Here is a 27940-nt window from a genome sequence, read left to right on the forward strand (position 1 = left end):
CTAGTTTGATATAAATACATGGAGAGAGGGATAATAATAATAAATAAAATTGTTGACTGGTAATGTCATTGTCTTTTGGCCACCAGTCCTAATCCAGGGCAGCAATTGTAAAAAACAAACCCATAACCAACATCTACTTTATGTCAGTTTTCTGTTACTTTGTACTAATACACAGCAGTGTACAGCGTCCATGTTATAAAATAAGATATCACTGTTGTTTACCATATTTAAGTTCTGCAACATGAACGTTGGATCAGAATCTTCTCCTCCTCTTCACTTCTCTTCCCCCAGATGATCAAGAGAAATATCAATAATGTGAGAAGAATGACCTCGCATCCCACACTGCCGTACTGTAAGTATGACTCAAAGGTCCATCAGTGGATTAGAAAAATTAAATGTGCCGCCCGGACGTCAGATTTTTTCTCTGTGAGGGAAAAGAGTCTTCTGGGAAGGATTACATCACCCACAGAGGTTCTCTTGTGTCGATTTTAGCGAGAGGCAAAGTTTATTCCGTTCGTTTCTTGCGGCTGCTGTTGATTTACAAAGGGCTGAGTGAGCCCTGCGGTGTTGCATCTTCCAGTCAGGCTGCCGAGTTGGGATCCACTTGTGAGGCGTTTGAATGTGATAATACCCAGCAGGTTGCAAGAACAGTTTATTTGAAAAAACTGTTCATTAATTGTAAAACACATGATTTTGGGGAAAAGAAATGTCAAACCCCATGTTGGGACCAGATGAGCCAAACTGATGCAACGTTTTCTTGCTGTTCAACAGACCTGACGGGAGCTCAGGACGGTAGCGTGAGGATGTTCGAGTGGGGCCACTCCCAGCAGATCATCTGCTTCAGAAGTCCGGGCAACTCCCGAGTCACCAGGATACGATTCAACCACCAGGGAAACAAGGTTACAAAGGCCGAGCACGGGCACGAATAGTTTAAACATCGGCACAGACGTCAAACTATTCTCAGCTCTGCCGACTGCGTTGCAATGCGCGCCTGTCAGATTCAACATTTTCACACGTCCCCTCTGTACAACTGTACCATCCAGACATGAACCACAGCGGGGAGTTTGGCTTCAGCACACGTTGTTCTTCAGCCGAGTGACTCAGCCGCTCTCAACTCGGGCACTCGCCTCCAGCTAATCATATTCTCAGCTGGTGCCTCTCCTGTGCGAACACTGTCTTATCTGCCTGCTCTGACCAGGAGTTAAATGTGCTTGGAAATTTTTTTGGAAAGAAGGGGTCATGCAGAGCGCTTGATTTGAGTTTTTTTTTCCCCCGAATGTAATTTGAGCACAATCCAAATCACCTGAAAGGGAATGATGCTTGTGTGCAAACAAACACAGGAAAATGTGTTTTTGTCTCTCTGTTGTAAAATGAATATGATAATTCCATCTTTGTCTCAGCAAAGCCTCACATCTGCTCTCTATGTGTTTTGTGTAGTTCGGTATCGTAGATGCTGATGGGGGATTGAGTCTCTGGCAGACCAACACGAGTGGCAATGCACCCAAACCATTCCTGGTAAGAAACCACAAGAGCTGATTCATTTTGCTACCTTGTTTTCCTCCTGTCTTTCTAATTGTCATTTTCTCTTCTCCTGCTCCTCCATTAAACGTCAATGTCGGTAACCATACATTTGTTTCTCTGTGCCAGACGTTGCACTGCCACAACAAGACGGCTCACGACTTTGTCTTCGTGGGCTCCTCCTCCCTCATCGCCACCGCAGGACTCTCAACAGACAACAGGTCCAGGAGACGACAACGGCTTCAGTTGTCTTGGCTTCAAATTTCCCCCTCACACACACACACACACACACACAAACCCACTCTGCGCCATACATTTTTGCTGAATCTTGTCCGCTCAACTGCTCTGTACTGCCGCCAACAGACATATTGGTGTTCAAAAATTTCGGAGAGGATTAGTAATTTGGTCTTTCTTTTTTTTGGACTCCACAGGAACGTGTGTTTGTGGGACACTCTGGTGACGCCTGCAAACAGCCTTGTACACGGTGAGTCTGAAAAAAAATTGTTACAACATCTCTGAGGAAGCAGCTTTTCTCTGAAAGAGTTTAATCAAGTAGTTGGTCAACAGAATCCTCTACAACAATTTTCATAATCATTTAATTGGACTTTTTTTCATGTTTTGCTTACTACACAATATTTACAGCCTATCTTAAGTAAAAATGTGCGTGTCCTCTTCAACAGTAAATATATTCAGGATTTCGACACTTGGTCCAACAAGACAAACTTCAACTATATTTAAAGGTGTTTGCTTGGTCGTTCTCCGATTGATATTTTTATTGACCAAATAACTCTCACCCTCAAAATTTTAGCTTTCTGCTGCCACGAGTCGGGTGCTACCGTGCTGGCGATGGCCCCGAGGCAGCAGCTGCTCATCACGGGCGGCAGGAAGGGCTGGATCAGTGTCCTGGAGCTGCCCCACAAGCACCAGCGCCAGAGCTTCCAGGCCCACGACTCGCCGGTCAAAGCGCTGGCCGTCGACGTGATCGAGGACTGTTTCATCAGCGGGTCGGCCGAGGGCAACATCAAGGTATTCTAAAATTTCTATTCCCATATTAATTTATGCAAAATGGAAACCAGAATTTCTCTTTTGATAGTTTCACTGGGAGCCGTGATTCTACAAAACGTCCAAAACTTTTTGAAGGTGATGAAAAGCGTTTTGATCCTTCTCCTCTTCACAAAGTAAACTCATTGCTGACAGAACATTCCCGCCGGGCATTTGGCACCCGTGTGTGAACGTCTCAGCCATTGTGACGGAGAGAGACTCATCAGAGTAAATCGAAACCAAACACCACACTTATTAACCGCCTGCTCAGGACAATAGTGTGAACGATGGGAGACTGATGTGTTTTGGTGAAAGTGAGTTGACATAAGAAAAAAGGTAAAATAAATTGCTGTGGCTGAACGGGCAGGAGACTTGACCAATTTTCACCTGATATATTTCGTGACACAGCAGATCTCTGATCTTTTCCAGCTTGAATAGTTTGCCACGGATCACACAGCCCACACTCCGAGGATGAAGCCACCGTGTCGTGCAGGCGAACTGTGGAACGCTGCGGTGCACATGTGCTTGAAATTCAAATGACTTTTACGTCTGGATGAGTGATCGCAAAAAGCCTCCGAAGCTGCGCGCGATGTTACCCATCTGAAGTTGTTAATTGTATATCCGCCAATTGAAAAATACCTCACATTTTATAAGCTTTTATAGAGTTTTGACGTGAGCTGTGGAATTGGAATATTAACTACTATAATCAGACTTAAGTCAATGAAGCACCTTATCAAATAATAAAGCTCCCAGGCTGGGAATACGAATCAAACAATGCAAATACTCTGAGCTAATCGGGGTTCTCAGTGGACCCTCATCTAGTGTTCACAGCTTGCCGTCTTCCCATCTGGGGGGAATCCACTTCAAAAGATAACAGTGCTGACATTCCAATTTTTTTTACTGTCAACAAATCATGTGAAGAGACTTATGCCAGCGATGCAGAAGTCTATCTCACTTTTTTTATATATAATCCCAACGCTGTCTGTCATTCAGTCCACACACGTTGCCTCTACTGAGGATTTTTTAAAACAAGACTTGGAGTCTATTGCCATGTTAGCCGAAGTTACTTGATCATAAAATCTGAAATTGTAATATTTATATACACACCCACTAGCCTATTATCTAGGACTGCAACTTACTATTATTTTTGTAATTATTTGGTCCATAAAAAGTCATAAAATTGTGAAAAATCTTGATTGTGTTTCCCAAATCCCAAGATGATGTTTTCTTTTTTTCCACACCAAAGATATTCAGTTTACTGTCATAGAGGAGCAAAGAAACCAGAAAATATTCACATTTAAGAAGCAGAAATCTTCTTTTTTCCATAAAAACTATTTGAACTGACTGATCGATTATCAAAATAGTTGGCGATTAATTAAGTAATCGATTACTAGTCAATTAATCGATTAACTGTTGCAGCTCTTTTATATACTAAATACTATACTTGTCTCACCAGTTTCATAATGACACAATAATTTGTAAAGTGAAAAGTAAATGTAAAGATCTTTAAGATTGCATTTTGTGCCATTGTATTATTGCAAAGCTGTGTGCAGCGCTCTCTCTCTTTCTCGCTCTCTCATTATTATAGCATTATAGCATTATTCTTATTTTGTCCACAAACGCTTCCGGCGCATCGGTTAAAAATCAGTATACAATTATTTAATTTCATATTTAACTATTACAATTCATCCTCGAGGAGACACAAATGTCTTTAGAAAATATCGTGCTGATTCTTCAGGTAGTTGTTGACATATTTTCGTCCAGACCAAGTTGGTAGAACAACCGACCCACAGACCGACTCTGACGTCACCATCGAGAAGATGGTCTATTGATGGTCTATATTGAATCATCTTAAAATAAACTTAGTGTGCTCATGTTATAATCACTGAGGAATGAGCTGCATCAGACATACAGTATCACCACTCCTTCTTTTATGAAAAAAAAAAAATACTGTTTAAAAAAATAATCTTCACTTCACAAATGTTTCAAACGTTCCTGTGCTCCCCAGGTCTGGAGCCTGGCCACGCAGTGTGTCCTCTTCGCCTTCCCCAACGAGCACGCCCGCCAGTCGCTGTTCAGGAACCTCGGCACGGGCGTCATGCAGATCGAGGTGGGGCCGACCAATCACATTTTTTCCTGCGGCGCCGACGGGACCATGAAGATGAGGGTCCTCCCCAACCGCTTCAGTGTCGGCGGCAACAACAACAACAACCATGGCAACCTCAAGAACGACGTGAAATACATCATATAAACAAAAAAAAACGGAATAATGTGAAGTGCATTTTATGATGGAGCAAAGTTCTTTAGTACCTTCATACCTGAACAATGGCCGTCTCATGGGTCCATGTTAGGGGGGAAACGAAAACCACAACAGAACAATGACATCAAACATTTTAAATGAAGAAAGACAAAAGAAAAAAACGTTGAAATATTCATAGGATTTACAGACTTGGAGAGTGAGAGTGAGTCATCTGATCCAGGGCACCTGTGAGTGGCCATGCAGTGAAATGATCGTTTGGGAAATGAAACCCAAACTTATTAACGCCGACCAAACACAAAACCTCCGCGAGAGTTTCAAACTGTCGTGGGAGTCGACGATGGGCACAGGGTAAAAGAGCGAGGGCACATTCAGTCAGCAACAACCCCAGCTGGAGATTCTCCGAACACCAACTGCCATCCACCTCAGAGTCGGGCTGAAGAGCACATGGGGGGAGGAGACGTTTTTTTTGTTGTGCACAGGAAGTGAAGCTGAAGAGTGTAAAAGCTGCAGCGTCGTTCTCCTTTAACGGCATCACCTTCTCTTTTAGTTCATATTAGTGCAGAGGTCCGAGCCGGCGGAGGCTCGTTCTTGATTCGCTTGTGCAGTGCGGCAGCGTAACAGAGGCGTGAGCACTTTTAAGGAGGTTAAACGTCTCCAGACCGTACGACGCTGAGCCTCAAGCACATTGCAGTACAAGGACCAGTGGACAAATCCTACGAAGCACATTAGATCCAGTCACAGAGACTCGCGGCACAAGTCTCGTGCCCCGAATGACGTTTGGTTTTGTTGGGTTTTTTTAAACACAAAAGATCCCAGCTTGGTTGGGGGGGAAAACAGTGGAGTGGAGCTTGTCACGAATAAAAACACACCACAGGAATTACAGTGATGTCACATTCATACCACTTCATCATTCTGTCACGTTTTAATTCGGCTACATGTCATTTTTCCAGCCCGACTTGAAATACACAAACTTGATTTTATTAAAGTGGAAGAAAAAAAATGAACACTTAAGTTTCACATTTTTAGGAAATATATATATATTTTTTTTTTCCTGTCGTTTCAATGAGAAGATTGATGCCGCTCATTTAGCTTAGCTTAGCATGAAGACTGGAAACGGCTCGCTAACCGAGCTCCGTTCTGATGTAACAAGTATTAAATCAAACCGTTGCTGTTTCACAGCTGATCCAATGCTCCACACTATTCCATGGCTTTGCAGTTGCCGTATAATTATTATTTTTTTTACTTTTGCATTTAGCATTAAACACTTTATGTTTATTTTTGAACAGATGAGAGCTTTGACCCAGTTGTAATAACATTCTGTTCTGCAAACACAAAGTATCGTGTTGCCTGGGGGCTGGGCCACAACATGAGACCTGTTTTATTTTACATTTTTAGCCTGTATTTGTTTTTCACTATCGAAAATTTCAATCACGCTAAATCTGCTCCTACAGTATCAGTTCCTGTTTGCTTTGCACCAATTTGGATTCACTGACAGCTAAAATTAATGACACAGGCAAGTGTTGGGGTCGTTACAAAGGGCATATTTTTCTGCGGCTTCTAAGCAGGTATATGGACGTTTATTTGCAAATTTTATTTGCATGTTATTTGTAAGTTGTACCAAATTTTTAAAAAAAATGCGTGTGTCATGTCTGTGTTCAGATTTGAGTTATGATTGTGGTCACAAACTGCTGCAGTCGGGCACTCGTTTGAAAAAAACTAGAATACAGTGGAACTTTTTCGCATCCTTTAGAAAAAGCCCCGATTATAACAACATCTCCCAGATCAGTTTTTACCAACGCAGTCAAATGAGAAAAATACAGTAATAATGTGTTGCTGGCTGAGGCATCTTTTTTCTTTTTTTTTTTACAACGTACATGAGCGCATCAGTCTTCTCGCCTTCTCCACCAGAAAGTGAAATACTTTTTCCAAAAATGTCCAATAATTACTTTAATCCAACCAGTCAAATTTTTTTATTCGAGTTTCCGTGTGTTCTCGTAACTTTCACGGACTTTCCTGGATGCACCACTCCTCTTTCTCCATTTTGCACATAAGAGTTACGCTGAATTACATTACGTATTGTGATACACATAACTACAAGGCTGGAAGCTGAGAGCCTTTTGTAATAATAATACAATATATAGTACGACGTGTGTTTATCCTGGCTTAGATTTAATCAGTGGTATTATTATAATTATTATTAAGTGTCCTTAATCTCCAACAGCTACTTCTGCCAAGCTGGCACAGTACTAGTTACTGTTGGTCCTGATAATATTCATTATTACTGATATGAAGTTGCACAAATTAGCTTTAATTCAAGCCTCTTGTTGGAACGGGACACCGTGAATAATACAATTTTTTCTGTTGGATATGAAGCTTAAACATGTAGCAGGAGAAGTTGCTGTTGGCGATGGAAAAGTGGGTGGGGGGCAGTAAACCAGTTTTAAAGGATTTATAATTTTGTCGTGGAAATGTTTTTATTTCAATAACAATGCAATTCCTCTTTCCTCTACTTTCGAGTTTCACATGGACCATGATTGAAAACCGCCTTGGAAACAAATATCGTTTGCCTTGTAGTAACATTAATTAGCTTTTTCTTGATTTGAGTTCACTTATCACTTTCTTTTCTTTTTTATATCATCCAAATGCAGCGCGTTGCCTTCAGCGCGTGCTCGGAAAAAACGTAATCTCGGTTGGTGTCGGTTCAAACTTTCTCAACAGCAGTGAAGGATTATAAAACGTTGAACTCCCAACAGAGCCTGGTCGTGCCACTGCAGGGAATCAAATGTACATGAGCTTTGATTTCAAGGAGGATAAACTGAGGAAAAAAAAAAACCTGGTCAGATGAAGCTGATTTATTGCAGTTATGTATATACATAGACACCGTACACAAGGCTTCTCGTATTAAACTGCATAGTCACAACAACTAGTCGTAGATGAACAGAGGGGTTAGGATGACAATAAGCTTTTCTTATGAAGAATATAAGTTTAACAAATACAGGTCTATTTATGAAATATGTGCATATATAGGTTTATCGATTAATTGATCAAAGGTCATCGTATTTTCTGCTTTCTTGTTGAATTTTTGTTTGTTGACATTTCCTTCCCTTTCGAGAGCTCTTACAACAAAATTAGGATTTTTTGTTTTCCCCCATAAATCAGAGGTTGGGGAGTGATGTGTACTTCTACAGTAACTGGAGGATGAAAGTCAAACTTTATCAAAGTCAAACGTGATATGCTCCTACAAAAACTGGAAAATAAAATGCTTTTTTTGCTTATTTTTCCTCACTGCTTAATCAGAAAGAAGCGAATCATCACACTCAACTTCTTCCCCTTCAATCTTGCAAATGTGAATTTGATCAGATAATTCTAATTTTATAATGAAAATGTGTAAATCAATGTATTATATAAGAAATGTACCTATGTAATAAAAACAAATCTATGTAACATGAGCAGATGTTTTGTAATTTTTGAAAACACGACCGCAGTTCAAACATTCACATTGTTTTAGATTCTGTGAGAAAACATCAATTGTAGCCGCTTGAATGAAAGTATATATTACATTTTAGTGATTGATTTTTTTTTCCGAAAACACATACTCTTCGTCATAATCTTGTGATCACAATGTCAGGTCCATGAAACGGTTTCTCAGACTACGGTCATTCAGTCATAATGAAATAACTAGATTGTGGTTCTTCACACAAACAGAATATTGTATCCTGACCAAAATCAAGATAAATTATACAGTATACAGTGATTTTTAAAAATGTACAGTGATAAAAATTCAAAGGAGGTGCTTTTCTATTAGGATCTTTAAAGGCAGTTGTCCTCAGTGCACATTTAGCAAAGACGTACAAAATTAAACTCATTATTGATTCTCCAATAGCTAAATATCTGTAAGAGAAATGCATTAATCCAATCAACGTTTTGATCTGTTCTGATCACACGGGGTCTTTTGTAGGCATCTTTTTTTCTTTAGAGGCAAATCATGTTAAGTACGCACACGTGACATCAGGGGAATAAAAGTAGACGGACGGAGAAGCGCTGGTCGGTCGTGTGGCCGCCTGTCGGGGGCTCACAGCTTGGCGTAGTCCTTCAGGATGACTTCCAGCTTCTGACTCAGCATGATGTTCCCTCTGACCTTCAGCTTGCCAGAGAAGAACGCCTAACAAAAGCACAGACACAGACTTGATGAACTTTTTTGTTTTTAGTTTTTCAAGAAAGCACAAAGTCTTATTTCCTAGCGGCTCCTTTTTAAGCAGGCAGGGAGTTGAGGCGGCTAAAACGCCTGAACGGTGAAATAACGCTTGTATTCGTAAAGGATTCACAGCAAAGTGCGGCAGGACACATGTCGTTATTGATGAGCTCATCTACTGAGGAAGTGCGCAAATTTCCTCGGCAAAAAAAAAGAAAGAAAAATCAATCCTGAGAGAGAGTGAGGGGCCGGTGACGACCCTGGATGACGGTTCGTCGTGTCCCTTTCAAGTCCGCCCACTAATCTTTCTCCAGCTGCTTTCATCGGCGGAGCGGCTGGGAAAGACCCTGGTCCCTGCCCGAGGGATCTTCAGCGCCGCGGCCTGCTGACGCGCTTTGTAAAGAGCGAGCACACACACACACACGAGCCTCAGATCAATATCAAGGGGCTGCAGGAAGCATATAAATTCTGTGCAGCTATGGCGACTTCCTGTGACGGATGAGATGCTACAGACATAATAAGCAGCGTCGATTGATTACCCCGCGCACCGAGTGCTTTCTGAACTCGGTTTGATAGATCACCGCCTTCCCCCTTTTCTTTTTTTTTTCTCCATCTGACATGAGATGAGATCAAGGGAGAAGTGATCACAGATCGAAAAAAGGATTTTCAAAGACACTTTTGCTTCAGTTAAAATGAACATGACAGGATTTCGAGGCCTTTCTGAGTCCGTTTTGCAAAAACTAGATCAAAAATAAAGTTTTGTGAGCAGAAAGAAGCTTTTAGGGAAATTTAAATGTGAAGCGGGGTTTAATGCAATGCACTGTTTCGGTATAAATCAGGCTTTCAAATGGATAAAGAGAAGAAAAAAAAAAGACATACACAAGGTCCTTCACAGCACAACCATGCATCTGTAAATAGCCCGTTAATGCACGCGACATCAGAAGAGACTCTCGGTGAACCGGCCGCTCGTCTCTCACCTTCTGAGGGTCGAGTGTCCCCCGCACCACCGCCATGAAGTCTTCATCCGACACCGTGAAGGTCACGTCTGCCTTCCCGCTGTAAGGGCCGCTATGCAAGGAGCCGCTGCCATTCTTCAGATCAATGGCTGCGGGAAGATAAAAGGAGGCAGAGATGGATAATGGAATGAATCATAAATAGTTGACGGAGCTCCACTTTCCCTGGGTTGGCTGCTTGGTCCGTTTTTTTCCTCGTGCTTAAGACTTAATATTCGGCCGATAGTGTTGATTTTGTCCCTAGTTTTCGCGGTTTATTCGCAGGCATGTTAGTTAAATGTCAAATTATCATTGCACTTACTCCACTGTCCAGCGCTCTTGCCGTCTTTGGTGATCTCCCAGCCGAACACAGCGCTCACCTTCTTGACCAACTCGGCGCCCGTGTCACTGATGCGACGACCGATCTCTGCAAACACCAGCTCACTCTGCAGGCCCCCTCCCTGCACAGAGGTCGACGTAACAGAAACACGTCTCAATTATATGAAAGGAGCTTCTGGGCTACATGAAAGAATCAGATGAGAGCGGGGGGAAAGGGAGGTTTGTTGTTTGGAGCATTTTTAAGAGCGACATGCTTGAGTGAGAGTTTGTGGAGAAGCGTCTGGTGCAGGATGTAGATCCACGTAGGCCCCCGACAGCACGACGGCATCGGTCTCTTTCACCTGGATCAAAGACAATAGCAGTGTTCAGGACGACACGTGTAGAAAATACAGTAGAACAGCACTGACTCATTCATCCCGACATCTCTCATGAAAGTCCACACTAACGCTTAACACTGACTTTGCACTGGATGTGAATCCTGTTGCCTTCCTTCCACATCTCAGTCTGCAGCGACTGACCGGGCGTCACCGGCTTCACAAAGCGAACCTGAATGAGAGGGGTGGTGGTTAAGAGAGGTGGAGTCACTGCATCTGTAATTAAATGGTTCTTTAAAAGTCAACTAGACTGAATGCTAAGTAGTTTACCAAGCATAATAATGCATTGAAAAAAAACTTCATGCTGCAACTGTGTGTGTGTGTGTGTGTGTGTGTGTGTGTGTGTGTGTGTGTGTGTGTGTGTGTGTGTGTGTGTGTGTCAGAACGTCTTGTCAAAGCAAATTGGTGCACAAGAGACGGACAAGAGGATGCAACGGTCACGGAAATGATGAGAATATTATACAGCGGGCGACGTTAAACCGATGAAGGGTTGCTTTCCTGAAACAGAATATTTGGTGAATTCAAGAGTTGAGAGGGGACTTTTTATGTTTTGTACCATTTATTTATCTCTGATGGTTTACAGAGGTGCAAGGACGACTACGATTGGTACAACAGAGGATGTTAACCTGTCAAAGAAAAGTTTTTTCCCCTCACTCTAGAGAAAGACGGAGCACCTGTACATGACTCTCTTCACACGTGCTTTCTCTCACGAGTGTTTAAATCATCTCACCTTGACGGCCTTGAACCTGGAGGGGTCGTTGTCGGCAAACTGCTTGAGCACGTGTCTCGCGGCGAAGCCGAATGAGCACAGGCCGTGCAGGATAGGGGCCTTGAAGCCTGAACCGCAGAGCAGCATGTTTGAGCGCAGCAGGTTTAAAGCAGACTTTGAGATCAGATCACATCATCATTTGGTCGTAAATGATTCACATCGAGCCACAATAGACGCTCAGACTCTCACCTCCTATGGCGGCGATGCTGGGGTCTATATGAAGAGGGTTCCAGTCTCCACTCAGACGGTACAAGGCGGCCTGTGAGCGCAGGGGGGGAGACGGACATTAACCCATATCTAATTCATGAACCCCTGAACTTCTCATACACAGATGTGGGATGAAATTAAAATTACCACGAAGGCAACAGAGGAGAAGAAGAATAGCTTTGAAGTGATGCAGTTGCAAGTCATTTAAATCGCTCAGGGGATTTCGTCTTTTTTCTTTTTTATCTGGGTTTTTTTCTGCTGCAAACACACAGTCAGCGTGTTTTTTTTTTTCCAGGCATCATGAAAAACCCTGTTCAACACTTTGCCACTTCTTTGCATTTCGTCTCAAACTTAATGGCTAGGTCCCGTTTCCACCCACACGTTATCAACGCAGCCGATTTATTCCGCAAACAGAACCCACGCACAGACACACTCACTTGGTCTCGCGTGGTCGAATCGATCACAACGGCGTCTGGTGCCCGTTGAGGTGCTGGCAGAGCGGCCTGCAGGAGATAAAACAAGAGACAAAGTCAAATTTAAGAAATACGAGGCATTTTCATTCATTTTGTTGAAGTAGATCAAATGAGGAATACTTTGGCTTTCTCCGAGGTTCTCTTCCCTCCGAAGCCTCCAGCTCCGACCACAAAGACTGAAAACTGGTTGTAGCACAACAGCTCCTTGTCCTGGTAGGTGTTGACTGCAAAACAGCACAAATGTAGAATTCAAACTCTAAGTGTGGTAGAAGTATCCAGAGCCTTCCCCCATGTAAGAGCAGCAACATCGCAGTGGAATATTAGCAAAGCTGGACAGAGATGATATCGGCCTATATGAGTATTTCACGCACATATCGGTATTCGCGTTTATGTCTGCCGATATCTGTGTCGGAATTTATTTTTTACAGCCCATGTTTTTGTCTGCGAGTCCCGGAATCGTTTCTTTTTTCAGTAAATGCTTGAGGACGCATACGCGTACTAGCCTGGAAGTCCCACAACATACGTGCGGCTTCGTGTCTTCATCACGGCACATTTATTGTGAAATCAGAGCAGGAGGAAACGGCCACGTGAAGGTGGACTGTGACGAGACAATTAGCAGCAGTCAGAATGAATCAAATCCAGACTACAGGCGGAGTTGACCGGCTGGTTCGTGTCATTACATCAATTCAAAATATCACCAGGAAATGCAAACTAGCGAGGCTATGACGTGCCAGAAAACAGCCAGATATCCCATTACTCAATGAGGATCACAGAAGTCGGCTGATTCAGTGTGAATAAAGAAATTACAAAGTTTTTTCTCCTGCTCGGGGGGAAATGTCAGGTCCCATGTTATTTATTTTAAGTCAGCTTAATTATAGATCAGAGTGGCTCTAATATCGTACCATCTCTGTGGAAATGTCAAACGGAATACGGGCTTGTTCTTGGTCCGTTATGTCAAACAGACTGTAAATTAATTCTCATTAATTCAGCCTGAGAGGAAACTGTCAGCGAGACACATTCAAGTGATGAAAACGAGCGAGTGTGAAACAAATACGCAACACGACGACAGTTGTGCGAAGAAACTCACCATCGAAGAGGATGACGGCTCCGGAGCCCTTGTCCAAAATGTCTGCTATGGTGGCCTCCGAGGTGAGTGGACCTGAAAAATGTGTTGCACCCATTTACATCCCACTTAAAATAATGTGTTATGATTTAGTCCTTCACATTTGTAATATTAATAAACTGGCTCTGTGCTTCACGACGTGACGGCCCCTGGCCCCCAACATCATTATGTTTGAGTCAAGTGTCTCTCTGCTCATGTTCCTCAAACACTCAACACATCTCCCTGCTTGGTTAATACAAGAGCTGAAGCAGTTAGATAATGAATCCATTACTGTTGTCATAATTTTATTAATCACTTCTACCACTGCTGTGAGGATTTTTACACATCTTACATTGTACTTCATCATTTATTTGTACAATGGATCATCAGATCAACAAATCATTTAAAAAGTATTTAGTGAAAATATAAAACTATGCAAAAGTAGCATTAATACAGGCAAATATACCTGATACAATTTTCAAATTTGATCACTCACTCTGATCAAATCAAATGGGTTTCTGAAATATTGTAAGGAAAACACGTTTTTTAATGTTCCTAGTTGTGTGACATGTAATATACAAGTGACAGGAATCCAGGTAAAATGACTTAGCGAGGCTTTTCTAGGATTCATTATAACATAAAATCTACTGCAATTATTTTAAGTACTTATACATACAACAAATTGTGTGTACTTTATTGGCAGAGAATGAAATACCTGAGGTTGGCAGAGGTTTGAAAATCTCCAGATAATGTTCTCCGTGCAACACCTGAGACAAAACACCGGAACAGCTGTGACACATGATCAGATCACAGCCTCGAAGCCTCATTAGCATGAGTCACGTGTGTATCGCTATTGTTCAAGACACTGACAAATACACCATATGGATACAAATATGCAAATGCATTTGTGCACACACAACGGTGTCGTGCATATGAAACAAGACGCTTTCAGACGATATTGAATAATGTGTCTGCTTTTTGACCTGTGTGGGATCTATGTTGATTCCAGGGACTGACAGAAGTCCACCGTCCATTAAGACTGCCTGGGAGAGTATGACCCCGAAGGTGGGGAGGCAGCTGAAGTCTGGATGGCCTTCGTACAGGAACCTACAGTACATGAAAATGTCAAAAAAGCTCAATTTCCCCTTAGGAATAGTTGATATTCACAGACGGCTGCACAGGGCTTCATTTCGCTGAGTTTCACTTTCACACAGGTTGACTCGTGAGAGCCCCTTGAGCCATTTACAGTCATTAGCACAAACACACTTTGATGCTCACCTAAGATGGTCTGGGTCTTTGGTGGACATGCCGACCCCCAGTGCGTAGAGGATGCACTGTGTGTGGTTGAAGCTGAACGAGGTCGGTGGAAGCTTCTGTCCCACTGCCTCAGCCTGAGAGGAAGAGGAGGAGGAGGAAGAGGAGGAGGAGGAGGAGAGGAAAGAACATTCGGGAGTTAGAATCCTGTAATTTAGACAGAGAAACTTTTACATGCAATTGAGGATTTGCAGAAAAGTAATGAGGTTCACCTCGTGGTGGATTTTGCGCCACAGCTCAGCCCCCGAATACAAATGCTTTTAATGAACACTACACATTCATTTAAAGTGAACTAGCCAGTCTTTGGAAAATACCACATACAGTAGGAGGAACCTAGACACGCCAAGAGACCTAGAGAGCGCCTAAATCTGTAGAGCATTTTAGGAGGAGCTGACCAGGGATGAAGACAACGACGTGATTTAAAAGTAAACAGACGATGAAGATGTTTTGTCTTGGGCACCTGATTAAAGTTGAAAGACAAAATATTTTTTGAGGGTCCAAGAAAAGCACCAAAAAGGGAGAAAAATCTGAATATGTTCAGCTAAAGGGTTGGCACATTTGCCAGTTCAAGGACCTGTATAGTCTCGTAGAGTTAAGGGGGAATCAGCCCGTGTGAACGACCAGACGGGGCTTTGTAACTGATCAGCATATTCCTAAGGTGAACCCTGAACCTGACTGGTGGCCAGGACAGTCCAGGTGAATCCGTAATATCGAGCAGCTTTCATTTAATCAGAGGAATGGTGAGATCGATAAAGAAATATTTCAAACTCAAATAGACAGACATCTGTGCCAACATTGTCCTGCATTTCTTCATTTGTCAATTGTCTTATTATCAACCGCTGTGTTGAGCTACAGTCAAACAACGCTGCTCGACAGAACGGTATGATTCACACTCTGAATAACACCACCTCTCAGAAGGTCAGAAATCATGTCCGATGAATAAATCTGACCTTCACTGATACATGTTCGGGTTTTTGTTTAAACTGTTAAACCTATTTTGGAGGCTGCAGTTTTTGACGCTGTACAACTGTGGTGACTTATTCAGAAAAAGTTTTTATTTTAGTCCACCCAATGAGGGTAGGGCTACATAACAAAACAAAAAAAACAACTAACAAAAAAACACTTCAATACGTAGTACGGTTCAACGGCACCACAAACGGCAGCCTCCAGATCGATCAGTGAAATCAACACCGCTGTAAAACAATTAAGGATTTTTTTGGACCTCTGTGCAGCCGGAGAGCTGCGTCAAAGAACTGCAAAAGCAGCAAAGCGATTTCCACAGAGCGAAGTCAGCCGAGGACACGACGATGTTTGTCTTGAGGCTACATTGTAACTCTGATCCAAATTTCCAGGCCAGAAACACACACACACACACACACACACACACACACACACACACACACACACACACACACACACACACACACACACACACACACACACACACACACACACACACACACACACACACACACACACACACACACACACACACACACACACACACACACACACACACACACACACACACAACTGAAACATGATATTATGAAAGGAGATTTTCTCACAAGTAAGCCAAATACCTTTTTTTTTGATTATCTCTCTACTACAATACATAGACTTAAAGACAAGGCTAAAAATGAGTGCTGATATGGAAGTAAGTTTACCATGGAGGAGTATTATTATTATTATTATTGATGGTTTGATGCATTCAAATATAGGAAAAAGCAGAAGATATTACAACATGTACAATAAAGACAATTTTAGGGCTGCAACTAACGATTATTTTCACTTTCATTAATTAGATGATCATTTTCTCGATTAATTGAATTGGTTTTTGGTCCATAAAATGTCATAAAATGGTGAAAAATGTTTCTCAAAACCCCAAGATGATGTTTTGTTTTTTCCACACACCAAAGATGTTTAGTTTACTGTCATAGAGGAGCAAAGAAACCAGACAATGAGCCGTATTGTATTTAGTTGTTGCTTGGTCTCATGTCAGATTGAATTTTTGTGTCTTTTGTTTTGGTGAATTTTATTCAGTTTTTTGTTGTTTCGTGACAACTGTTGGGGTTTTTTGTTCGGGTTGTTGTTCGACAGAATAAAATCCAACCATACAGAACTGACGGGTTCAAATTCTTTCTGTATTTTAACTCTTTTTTTTACTGGCAGTTTGACAGCAAAGATGTGGAAAAGCGAACGGGGAAAAGAAAGAAATATACAGCACCCAATAAATTCACCTGCATGCTTGCGATCAAACTAGAGACATTACGGTTTAATTGGTGCGTATCATAACGGCGACATTATTCAAGCTCCGAGTAATATGTTTACACAATTATCGCCCGACGCTGGTGTAATGAATAAATGTTGCAACACTTTCCACACTGCACCTAATGAAGCATTCACTCTGATTAAACTATCATTCATTAAACTGTAATGATTGTGGTCTGTGCTAAATCAGCCGTTTCTTTTATATTGTGGTGATTCAGAATAACATTTTCTAAATATTTAGGGAATTCAACACAGTCAGGAAAGGGTTCAGTCATTGTAACTTATACAGAGATGAGTCTGCACGGTTGCTGCTGTTTCTGTGGATAATTATTTGCAGTTATGCTGTTATTCTTCTGGTCCAATATTTTATTAAAGCAACTCAGCCAAATGTGAGCTGAAAGCTCAGTTCACTCTCTGTGATTCAATGACAGGGAACACAGCATTAGACAAGGGAGCCAATGCAGCACCATTGTGCTCCAACATCTTATCTACGTACCACTTGGAAAAGCTAATCTGAGTTGGCACTTTGTCTGGTGCGTCACCGTTTCATATTTACAGGAGAAATCAAAGTACTTATGTCAGATGCAGGGGGCTATGTCGGGAAGGTTGTTATCGTCCCTGACAGTGTGGTGGTATTAAAGAGTTATGAGCTGCCATGTTTCAAACAGTCAAAGGTTACAGCTCCACACAAGTCACGATCAACCAACCGTTACGAACACCACGCAGTCTTTGTGGGAGGAATGATTACGAGTATTAAGCAAATGAGGTGGTGAACGACATTGAGGGCCGTGAAGTTACAATGGTGAAAATGAGGTTTTAAAAACTGCAGGAACCAGAAAGCAATGAAAAAAGAAAATAATAAAAACAAAAAGAAAATGAGAGTAGTGGGAAAATTTCATATTCATATTAGAATGACTGCACATATTGTGCAGGGTTTAGCAAGGATAAATCTAAGACTTTTTAATATCTCTTTTACAATCGTACGAGCCAAAGTATGAAAGCACGATGGGAAACCAGCAGGGATGCCATGGCCTTGAAATTATTTATTAACATTTTTCAGTACTTCCCAAAGGATTAGACATTAAATGTCTAATGAAATGATAAGAATGATATTTAAATGCCTGGAACAAAGATAAGCAGTAGAAAATGGATGGCTGAATTGACCACATATATTTTTTTCAAATTTAATCAATTTAATTAAGTCCAGTTCATTTTGATTTTTCCGTTATTAGTTGATGAAACTCCGAGCTACTGTAGCTCGCAGAACACGTCTGATGGTGCCGACTGAAGCAGTTGCCTGTGCAACAGTGGATTGTAGTTAATAAGTTTTGCTATTGTAATACAACATTTCTTAATATCTTTTAAGGTCTTTTTTTGAGGAAACAAATTCAGCAATTTTTGGAGACCTGTCATGATCTGCAGCAATCGCCATGTACTCACAGGGTTGATGCCTGAAGTCGAGGCTGCAGCAGCTGTTGGGTTTGCTTCAACTCCTCCCTCCGACTCCACTTGAGACAGCACACTCACGAATGACAGCATAGACTCTGCACAAAGGATTATAGAAGACAGATGAGTGGAACCACAACGAACAAGACACTAAAATACAGGAAGATTAGGTGACGGTTAACTTTACAAATGTGAATCTCTAGACTAAAGACTAATAATCCATTGGACTATTGATGATCCACCCACCGTCTGACTTAAAGGGGCAGTAAGTGATTCTAAAGCAATACACGTAAAAATCCAAAGCAAATATTTCCTCACGGTCTGCTAGCTGTCGGTTCTGAGTGAGCGCTGAAAAAAAATCTGGGTTTTCAGCTCAGCCCTGGCTCTGTAAATCGAAAACCCAAAAATTGTGCGGACCGCGTCACACTCGGACAATCTTCTGCTGCCTTGGTCATATGTGAATTGTCAGTTTAAACTTAACATAAGTTATGTATACCTATCCAAATTCACTGATTGTAAACAATGGAAGACATCTGAGAAATGGCGAGAGCGTGAAAAGACTATTACCGATTACCATTACCTAATGACAGGCAGATACTCAACAGAGTAACTTATTACACAGACAACAAGCCTCTGTAATAAGCTACAAATGAGGAGGCACTACAAAGTCATGCTAATGAGTCCCGCTTGCACACTGCGGGACTGCCACCCCCTGTTTAGTTCATGTTAGCACTGCTGACCTTACTTAAACCGTACGTATGAGTATGTAGAGGTGGATGGAGTGGGAGAAGAGAAATGATAATCAACATTCGCCGCCCTCTTCTTTCTTCTTTGCTCAGTCTAAGCTCACAAACTCTCTTGACCACACAGATTAGCGGATGGTATATGAAGGCCTCAAACTGAGTTGATTTCATTTCATAAGTTTCTTAGGTCTGGACATTTTCCAGAGTTTGCCAGTTTCACACAGGACGAACACAGCAGGAGATTGTCCAAGTCAGACTTGTTCGTGGGCATCTGGCCAGAGCATGCAGGAGATGGGACATCACAAGTAGTGATTTTGTTTAGAAGCTACATGTCCATGTTGAGAATAATGCAGAGATTTTCCTTCTGCAGTCTCACATGGGTTCACTAAGACATTCTCTGGAAAATATTAATAGGCTCTGGCAGCAAATGATGCAGAAAATGAATGAAGAAAGTGAATGTAGGAAAGAATCAATGAATACATATGTTTTTTTTTGGTTATTGTTGTGTACGTGAGTGTGTTTACTCCGGTATATTACTGACCTTGTGTACTCGTCGGCTTGGTGGCGTCTGTGAAATCACAGATTTTGTCCCACTGGTCCCTGACGGCCTCGGGATTCATGGGTTGGTTCTTCTGTCTCACAATGTGGCCCTGAGAACGCTCCCAGCGCACTGCACACATGGACACACATACACAAATAAAGAGGCTGCTGCGCGGAGGAAACCCACACACATACAGTGCTTATGAACCAGGGGCTAATGAATAACAAAGATAAAAACAGACATTTCCGCAGGGAAAAAAATACACACTGTACTCACATTTACCAATCCAGCCTGCACCGACCTGAAAGGAAAGAAGACATGAGCAGATGACACACGAAAAATATGAAAGAGATTCTGTCATTAGTACATTTACTGCTCTCAATCGCAGGAGAAGTTACATGTAGTACTTTGGGCGTGAGACAAGCTTTTTCAAGCTGTATACCTCAAATAGTCCTCCATTTTCTTGACACTGATCATGACAGAGCCAGAGGACCAGGGGAGCAACATACTCAGGCTTCAAAGATGCCACCAGGTCTAAATAAAACAAAACAAAAACATATACAAATATGGTAAAGTAGGGCTTCTTTTGTAAGACATCTTTCATACAACAAGTCTTAAAAAAGTGCTACTGCCTCAGTATATTATTAAAATTATAACATGTTTAATTTTCTAATTTTGAAAACACTATGTGTTGCATTTTGTCCAGCCCCATGTTGTTGTTTTTTTTTAAACCTGACGTAGAACTGGGGATGGGTCGGACTGAGAGCTTGTCCACTGCGTGCCAACCTACACTCGCAACCATGCACATCGGACGGACCAGCTGTCAATCCCGCTGTCTTCGCGCTACAGTGCTTTATCGCCTTTAATCTAGGGAGACCATAATAAACTGAATGATCACCATGCTGTATTGAAGAAGACGTGAAACTAGAGATTGAGACCATAAACTCCTCAGGAGAATGTTTACTGACATTATAAATCAAGTGAGAAGTAGAGTCATTTTCTCACAGACTTTATAGAAACAGGCTTCTTTTCGCAACCAGAGAGTCGCCCTCTGCTGGTGATTCCAGAGAATACAGGCTTCAGGCACTTGCGCGTTGGCTTCATTTTCCAGACCCAGTGGCTACATCCATTTTTATACTAATAAAGTCAATGGCTTGAGTTATCACACAAGCCTGAAGCATTCGTCGTTTTGCTGCAGAACTAAAATATGTGGTTCACTAGTCACTGTTAATTGATGAAAAGATGAAAGAAAAGAATATAATCAAGAAAATATATCTAGTCACATCACAGCACCTGCTATTCAATTACTAAACACAAAACATGCACTAATGCTGTTTTGTGATGCAGGAAACTGAATAAATTTTTGAAGAGAAAATCAAATTTAAAAAATCTATTAGATGAAATAGAGTCCTAAACACATTTGGTAAATGTGTAACTTTTAATTCCCTGTATCTGCTGCTCAAGAATTAATATTGACACTAAATGTCTTGTATTTAAAAAAATAAATGAAAAGGCATTATGCTTCACCGCTCACTGAAATATTAAGCAAGATGAGTTCTGTTGTTGTATTTTTAGAAAAGTCTGAGACAGTGAAATATGGAACCAAGTGATTTACTGAGGCGAGGCCATTCGGTGACAGTTGGTGGCACAGTGTGATAGATGCTGTTGTACGCCAGCACTGCAGGACAACAAAACCATTTCTTTAATTTGTCACCTATACTGCTGTCAGTAGAGCTGCAGTCACAGCGCAGGCACAATATGCTCCTGATGTATAGACATTTATTGATATTGGGTTTGGTGAGTCTTTATGGGCTACCATTTAAAAAAAAAAATCACCAGACAAAGCTAAATAGCTGCCTTTTTAACTTGCTGACAAGTTGTCATTCAATTCATCGGTATCCAATGCTGCATTACGGTCTTTCTTAGGCAATATTTGCAAACACGAAAATATAAATGTTTCATCCGCATAATGAATTCTGAATATCCAGAAGCACAGCAAACACTTACAGTAAAATAAGGAGGCCACATTTGCCCGTTTAAATCAGGGGGTGACACATTGAAACTTTTAAAACACTTACAAGGGTGCATGATTTCATCATGGCCGTTGGAACAGGAAAAAAAAACAGCTCTTGAATATTAGATGACAAATTAGCATGTCAAAAGGGAATGCTGTTGCCTAAAATTCTGTAAACCAACATTACATAGACATTACATTATGCAGCTGCTCTAAAAAATGTGGTTAAAATGCATTTGGCTATTTTGGCCTGTCCATGAAACGTAAAAATTTGTTAAACCAAATACCAAGCAGCACACCACAGCATACATTATACAGACCGACTGCACGCAATTATGCATGTTGCTTAATCTCCTTGCCTACCTGGGGGCATGACGGTCTCTGTGAGGCGTGACCCGGCAATGGGAGCGATGGTGTTGCAGTGGATGTTGTAGTTACGTCCTTCGACGACCAAGGTGTTCGCCAGGCCCAGCATGCCCAGCTTGGCGGCGCTGTAGTTGGCCTGGCCGAAGTTGCCGTAGATTCCTGCGGCTGAAGTCGTCATGATGATCCTGGCCACACAGACAACCGCAGGCAACAAGTCAGTGTTAATGCAAAGTGACAGGCATCGCTACGGAGTAATGGCACATACAGACGCGCCCCCCCCCCCCACACTATCTCACAAAGTGGTACATACTTTTCATGCATGCATAAACACACCAGATTACACACATGTAGGCACAAGCCATGTAATGGTAGCCCATTCACTCACTCACACCCAAAACACCCAACTACTTTATCACTGATACAGACCTGCGTACAGTAAATGTACTTAAACATTTTACTTGAACAACAATGAGCACAGGCTACATGCAGAAATAAAAGCATGTATATGCACAGAAGACATTCAGTCGTGCGCGTACAATTCTGCTGGTATCGTCACACAGAGTTGACTTTAGTCAAGCAAACGTAATTCTACATTAACTGTAAGAGACATGTGAATCGCACTGTCCAATACACTGTCAGAAAACAGTCAACCATATCACAGCACAATGTGTAACATGGGTTAAGATGATGGAATATTTTCAAATCAACTTTATGCACCAAAGAAAATTCAAATACTAAGGCAACCTTTCAAACTATCAAGTCTTCTTTCTTTCAGTAATTAGGGACCTCACACAAATCTTCCTTCCACCAAGCTCACAACCGAAGCTTCTGGGTCCATCTCGCCCGTCTCTATTGTAAAGAGTTATTTCCATTTCATTCTGCTTTGTAAAGAGACATTTCCATTTCCTTTCTGCATTGCCTTTGAATGCACCATAAACTTTTATCTGGGGTGACTGCACAGAAAGACTGCATTTTAGACTTGCCTATGAGCATTGCAAATTTATATTCAAACATACAAAATCTGAATTGATGATTATTGCGTTAGTTGTGTTTTGGGGTTTATTTGTATTTCCTTTAAGGCGTTGATATGAAACCAACTGCATTTTTTGCAACTTTTATCCATTTTTGAGCTCAATGACAGTTTCTGCAAAATGTCACTTCTATCTTTATGAACTTCTGTCTTGTCCTCTTCATGTAGAACAGCTTGAGTACACTTGTGAATGGCAAGTGTTGCCTGGGGTAATATGAGAGCAAACCAGTTGTGTGACCTCCGGCTGCAAATCACATGAGCAAACCCCAATAGGCCTTTTTCACATGAGCAGGGTACTCACAGGTGTAGAATTAAAATTGAGAGAGTAACATTAACGATTTTAAAGTATCAGAATGCAGCCGTCGTTATTATTATTACTTGCACCAAATTTGGCAAGTCAAAATGTCTTATGTGAGAGAGGCTGTTAATTAACTCACTGTTAATTAAATAGCAAATCTGTATCGGATATCTGTCTGAGTCGGTAATGGGTTCACCATCATCTAGAAGCGATTGCACCCTAAAAACATAATCAATTCATATCTGCATACATCCACACAGCATCGAGTCAATATAAATTATCCACTTGATGTTTCTATTCTCATTCAAAAGATTTCTGCAGAGGTGAAGAATCCCGTCTGGGTGGCAAAACACCCTTCATTTCTACAACTTTAGAACAGGTGTTTGAATTTTTTGATGCTGTTCTATTACTTTGAAGAATGAGATGAGCCTGCATGGACATCACTGCTGCTTCCTGTGGAGTCATCAGTTTAAATAGTATCTAAATTGTTCAGAGATAAACCTACAGTTCTGCATAACCAAACCAACTAATTTCCTTCTTCCTTTGGTAATTTACATATTCATATAAAAAGTGCAGTCCTGGGCTTTTATTAGTATGCATTTTTTTTTTGATTTTAAGCAATGAAACCAATGGAGCCAGATATATATAAAATGGTATCAAGTGATTAAAGTCAGAGTTAGAATATTTGTATAATAATGTGAGGGCAGACATGATTTTATATAATCATTACCTCAAGTGCACATCCTCATGAGCCCACTTAAAATGCAGCACATGAAACCCTTTGATACCTTAGCTGACAATTGAATCAAACCTTACAACACAGCATTTTATGTGCTACTGATATTTTCTTGATTATAATCCAGCAATCGTTTGTCTGCTAAGGCAGAATACTGTAACTTTTTTTTTAACCTATTAAGTTACACACACATAATAGGAAGATGGCACAGTTTTTATCGACATCAGTAGCTGCGCTAGTTACCTGCCAAACTTCTGTTTCTTCATGTGGTTCCAGGCAGCTCGGGTCACCAGGAAGGAGCCTCTCAAGTGAACTCTGTGAATCAGGTCTGACAAGTAAGAGTAAGAGGAATGACACAGTAAACATTACCACACAACACATAACAGTATACACTGGTGTGTTATTTCACATTAGAACATTGTGGATCATATGCAGCTTACAGTAGATATTTAAAGTTGGACAACAAACCCACGTTAAAAAAAAAAAGTCAGTGTAGTCTTCTACATACAGCAAAGTTACAGTCTAATTAAAAGGTGAGCCAAACGAAAAGGAAAGAACTTGATGATATGAGATGATCCCACACATAGTATGAGTTAATGAGAGTGAATGTAATGTATAAGGAATCCTTTAATTACCCCAGTCCAAATCACTCGTCCTGGCAAATGATCGGTCACGCAGAATCCTTGGCAAAGAAAGGCAGGAAAGTCTTTTCAGTCTGTGTGCCAAACTTAAGGTTTCTTTTACATGATTATAGAGGCCCATATGTCCATTAATATGGCAACTGCGATCAAATCGCACTCTAAAGATAGATGACGAGATTAAACCTAAAAAGTGTGATTAGAACCATAAAATGACTTACCCTGCATTATTTACAACAATGTCTGCAAAAAAAGACCACATTTAATGAATTATAATAACATTATTAACACTCATTTAATTGGGATGTTTTAATAATGCAGAGCTTGGGATAAGTACAACTCAGATGGCCAGAGAATTGCCGCACGATAACAACACACACCTATTCTTCCAAATGCATCGAGCGCTGTCTGGATCAGTTTTTCTCCGTACTCTACAGAATCTGTATTTGCACAACAGAAAATTCCGTTCATTAAGTGAGAAAGTGTTCAGCTATAGTTACACATCTAATCCAAGATAAAAACATAGATAAAAACAATGTTACCTATTACCAACTCAGTGTAAGATTTAAAAAAAAAAGGAAAATGGTTTATTATTTGCTGAGCATCATTGTCAAAAAATAGAATAATAAGTATGCCAACTTTTTAAAACTAAATTCAGAACCTCAATTTAAAGTCTTGCTGAAACAATTTTTTATATATGACAGATGAAATAGGAAGATACATTCGTCTTCAGTACTGGCTAACAGCTTTATTAGTGAGCTACTCAGGCCGACAAAAATCAATACAGTTTTCGAGTCGAGACATACAAAAAAGAAAAAAACAGAAACGTATGTATCAAAGAAGACGCAAAACAACAAGGCTAGTCCAAACTTCTTACCGTAGTTTGCCACGGCCTTGCCTCCCTTTGCTCTTATCTCCTCCACCACCTTATCAGCCGCTGCAGAACTCTTTCCACCCCCTTTAGTGTCAGCCCCAAGGTCATTCACTTTATTGGAGCAAGAAGAAAAAGATTAGCAATAATGGGGTGAGTTCTGCAATTCGAGTGATTAGGTTAGAAGAAAAGTACAGCTAAGTTGATTCCTTGACAGAGATCAAGGGCAAGTTCAGGCAGCGGCCAAAGCTATTATTTTGGGAAGGTCAAATATATATGCCATGATCTGCAACTCTGAAGTCTAAAAAAGTAACATCATTACCATAACGATCAATGCGATGCACATCTCTCTATGACATGCCTCATTCTGAGGTATAATTTATCTCCAAAAATCTAACTTTTTGTCTCCGAATACCAATTTTCAACATTTCAAGCTCTGAGTTATCTGCTGACACTGAGAACATATTTATTGCAGGAGCCGCCCATTTTGTTTGAACTCTTTCTAGCCTCAAGCTTGAGACTCGTTGGAATGTAATTTTAACTAAGTAAACATGAACACATCTGATATTGCAGTCACACAGCAAACAGACCCTGTAGATTGATATTGACATTGTATTTACTTACGGTAGATTACATTACGTGCATCCTAAACCAGTTAAAAAAATGAGGTATCGATGGCTGAAAATGACGATCCTTTACTTACCCACAACTGAGGCGCCTCTTTCAGCAAAAGCCAGGGCATATTCTCTGCCAAGGCCTGTAAGAAAAAGACGGATAAGTCTAAAGAATTAAACCTTCCAGACAACATCCACTGTGGGCAGGCGCAACGTGTGTGTGTGTGTGTGTGTGTGTGTGTGTGTGTGTAACCTGGAAAAAAACTACTACTACTATTGGGTGAATAGAGTTTGACAATTGTTTTTATCTAAAAGTTTAAATTTGATTGTCTCTTAACACAGTAATTGCTCCGAAGCTACAGTAAAGCCTTCAAGTCAACTATGAAGCTGTCATGTTGAGAAAAGAAAAAAAATGAAGCTACCGAAAGAGAACAGAAAGAACACTATCATAGGGACAACATCCGAGACAATGCAGTTTGTAATGTGAATAGCTAGCTACTAGGATATCTGACCAGCTGAGCTCAAAGTGGATACTACGAGTGAATTCAAATGATCATTTTTATCACATCAAGTCTGTTTTGTTGCACATTAGTTTATTTCAATGATTGAAATAAGAATTCAGCCGCATCAGAAAGCTTGGACAACTCAGGTCGAGTCATGACCCTGGTGTATTCAGATTATCAATCATTTTGAGGGTGATTGCGGATTCTAATTCTGTGTTTTAAGATTAAATACTCACACGCACACTTTGGACTTACACACACTTTGGACGCACACTTTGGACTTACACACACTTTGGACGCACGCTTTGGACTTACACACACTTTGGACGCACGCTTTGGACTTACGCTTCCAAAGTACTGATATGCTACTACTATGTTGCAACAGACTGGGCAAACACCAATTTAATTCTGCACGTAAAAATATGATTCCAGTGAAGCCTGGTTTCATTTCCTTTATGATAAAAATACAGCGATCCTTCCTTGGTGTCTAGGGGGGTCAGGGTAGGATAGCGTTCCAGTTTCCACCATATGCCCCAGTGTGTAATGAATGGATGACCTGGACTGAGACATAACTGCTGTCAAATCTCACTGTGAAAAGCTTGAAGAAGCATTTACAGTACACAGTGTTGAGGGGAAAAGGGGCAAAAATATTCATCAGGTGGCAAGATTGTTCCGACTTTCTTACTTTGTATAAAGCAATTCATTACTGGTAGGATTCCCTCTGTGTCAGATACACTTGTTTGCACAGCTGCTGTATTAAACGGGCTAGGGAGTCCAGTGGCCACTGACACTGGATGTTTTGGTCGATGTGCCCTCTCACCCACTTGCACTGGAATGATTACAAGCCATTGCATTGAATGTACTTTGCTCCCGGTGGTCTACAAAAGTAAAGGCTAAAAATATGCCAGCAGGGTAACTGCTGGCCAGCTGATACAACAGAGGGGAAAAAAGAGAAGAAAGGTACGTGTGCACAAACATTTTCAATATTTCGCCCTGCACACCAACTAGATCTCGGCTACTCGCTGGCTAGCGTTAGCCGGTTAGCTAACGCTCCGTTACGTTTGCGTGGCGGGTTTTACCTCCTCCGGCCCCGGTGACGAGCACGACTCTTCCCTCGAAAGACAGAGACATCCCTGCGGGGTAGTGTTGTCTGTTGCTGGACAGTGACAGTGGCTGCAGGATGAGAACTGTCCGGTTGTCAGCTGGGAAGAACTTCAACAAGTTACACTTCCGCAATGCCGAGAGGGGGGGGCGGTGTCAGAATTGACCAATCAGAAACCAGAACCGT

The 27940-nt window shown here is 41.3% G+C and overlaps 2 protein-coding genes across 3 annotated transcripts in view; one reads left to right on the top strand and one right to left on the bottom strand.

The window, feature by feature from the left end:
- LOC118313338 (dmX-like protein 1) overlaps positions 1 to 8268 on the top strand; it is a 44723-nt gene extending 36455 nt beyond the window's left edge. For both annotated transcript variants that reach the window (XM_035638691.2, XM_035638692.2), the window contains 7 exons: positions 292 to 352; positions 772 to 899; positions 1438 to 1515; positions 1648 to 1739; positions 1950 to 2002; positions 2327 to 2544; positions 4568 to 8268. In XM_035638691.2, coding sequence (XP_035494584.2) covers positions 292 to 352; positions 772 to 899; positions 1438 to 1515; positions 1648 to 1739; positions 1950 to 2002; positions 2327 to 2544; positions 4568 to 4810 — 873 coding nt within the window. In that variant the 3' untranslated portion in view covers positions 4811 to 8268. The remainder of the gene's footprint in view (positions 1 to 291; positions 353 to 771; positions 900 to 1437; positions 1516 to 1647; positions 1740 to 1949; positions 2003 to 2326; positions 2545 to 4567) is intronic.
- hsd17b4 (hydroxysteroid (17-beta) dehydrogenase 4) lies at positions 7657 to 27909 on the bottom strand. Its single transcript, XM_035638694.2, has 25 exons — positions 27732 to 27909; positions 26239 to 26292; positions 25542 to 25649; positions 25045 to 25104; positions 24886 to 24907; positions 24662 to 24708; positions 24270 to 24354; positions 21960 to 22147; positions 20025 to 20116; positions 19859 to 19883; positions 19583 to 19711; positions 18293 to 18396; positions 14546 to 14658; positions 14251 to 14374; positions 13983 to 14034; positions 13253 to 13324; positions 12286 to 12389; positions 12130 to 12195; positions 11675 to 11744; positions 11447 to 11553; positions 10802 to 10888; positions 10597 to 10683; positions 10326 to 10464; positions 9989 to 10116; positions 7657 to 8981 (listed from the first exon to the last, which is right to left on the bottom strand). The coding sequence occupies exons 1-25, from the start codon at positions 27781 to 27783 to the stop codon at positions 8892 to 8894; spliced, it is 2205 nt and encodes a 734-aa protein (XP_035494587.2). The 5' UTR covers positions 27784 to 27909; the 3' UTR covers positions 7657 to 8891.
- Positions 27910 to 27940: the final 31 nt, after the last annotated feature.

Source organism: Scophthalmus maximus, chromosome 19 (assembly GCF_022379125.1).
Source record: "Scophthalmus maximus strain ysfricsl-2021 chromosome 19, ASM2237912v1, whole genome shotgun sequence".
NCBI classification, from domain to species: Eukaryota; Metazoa; Chordata; class Actinopteri; order Pleuronectiformes; family Scophthalmidae; genus Scophthalmus; species Scophthalmus maximus.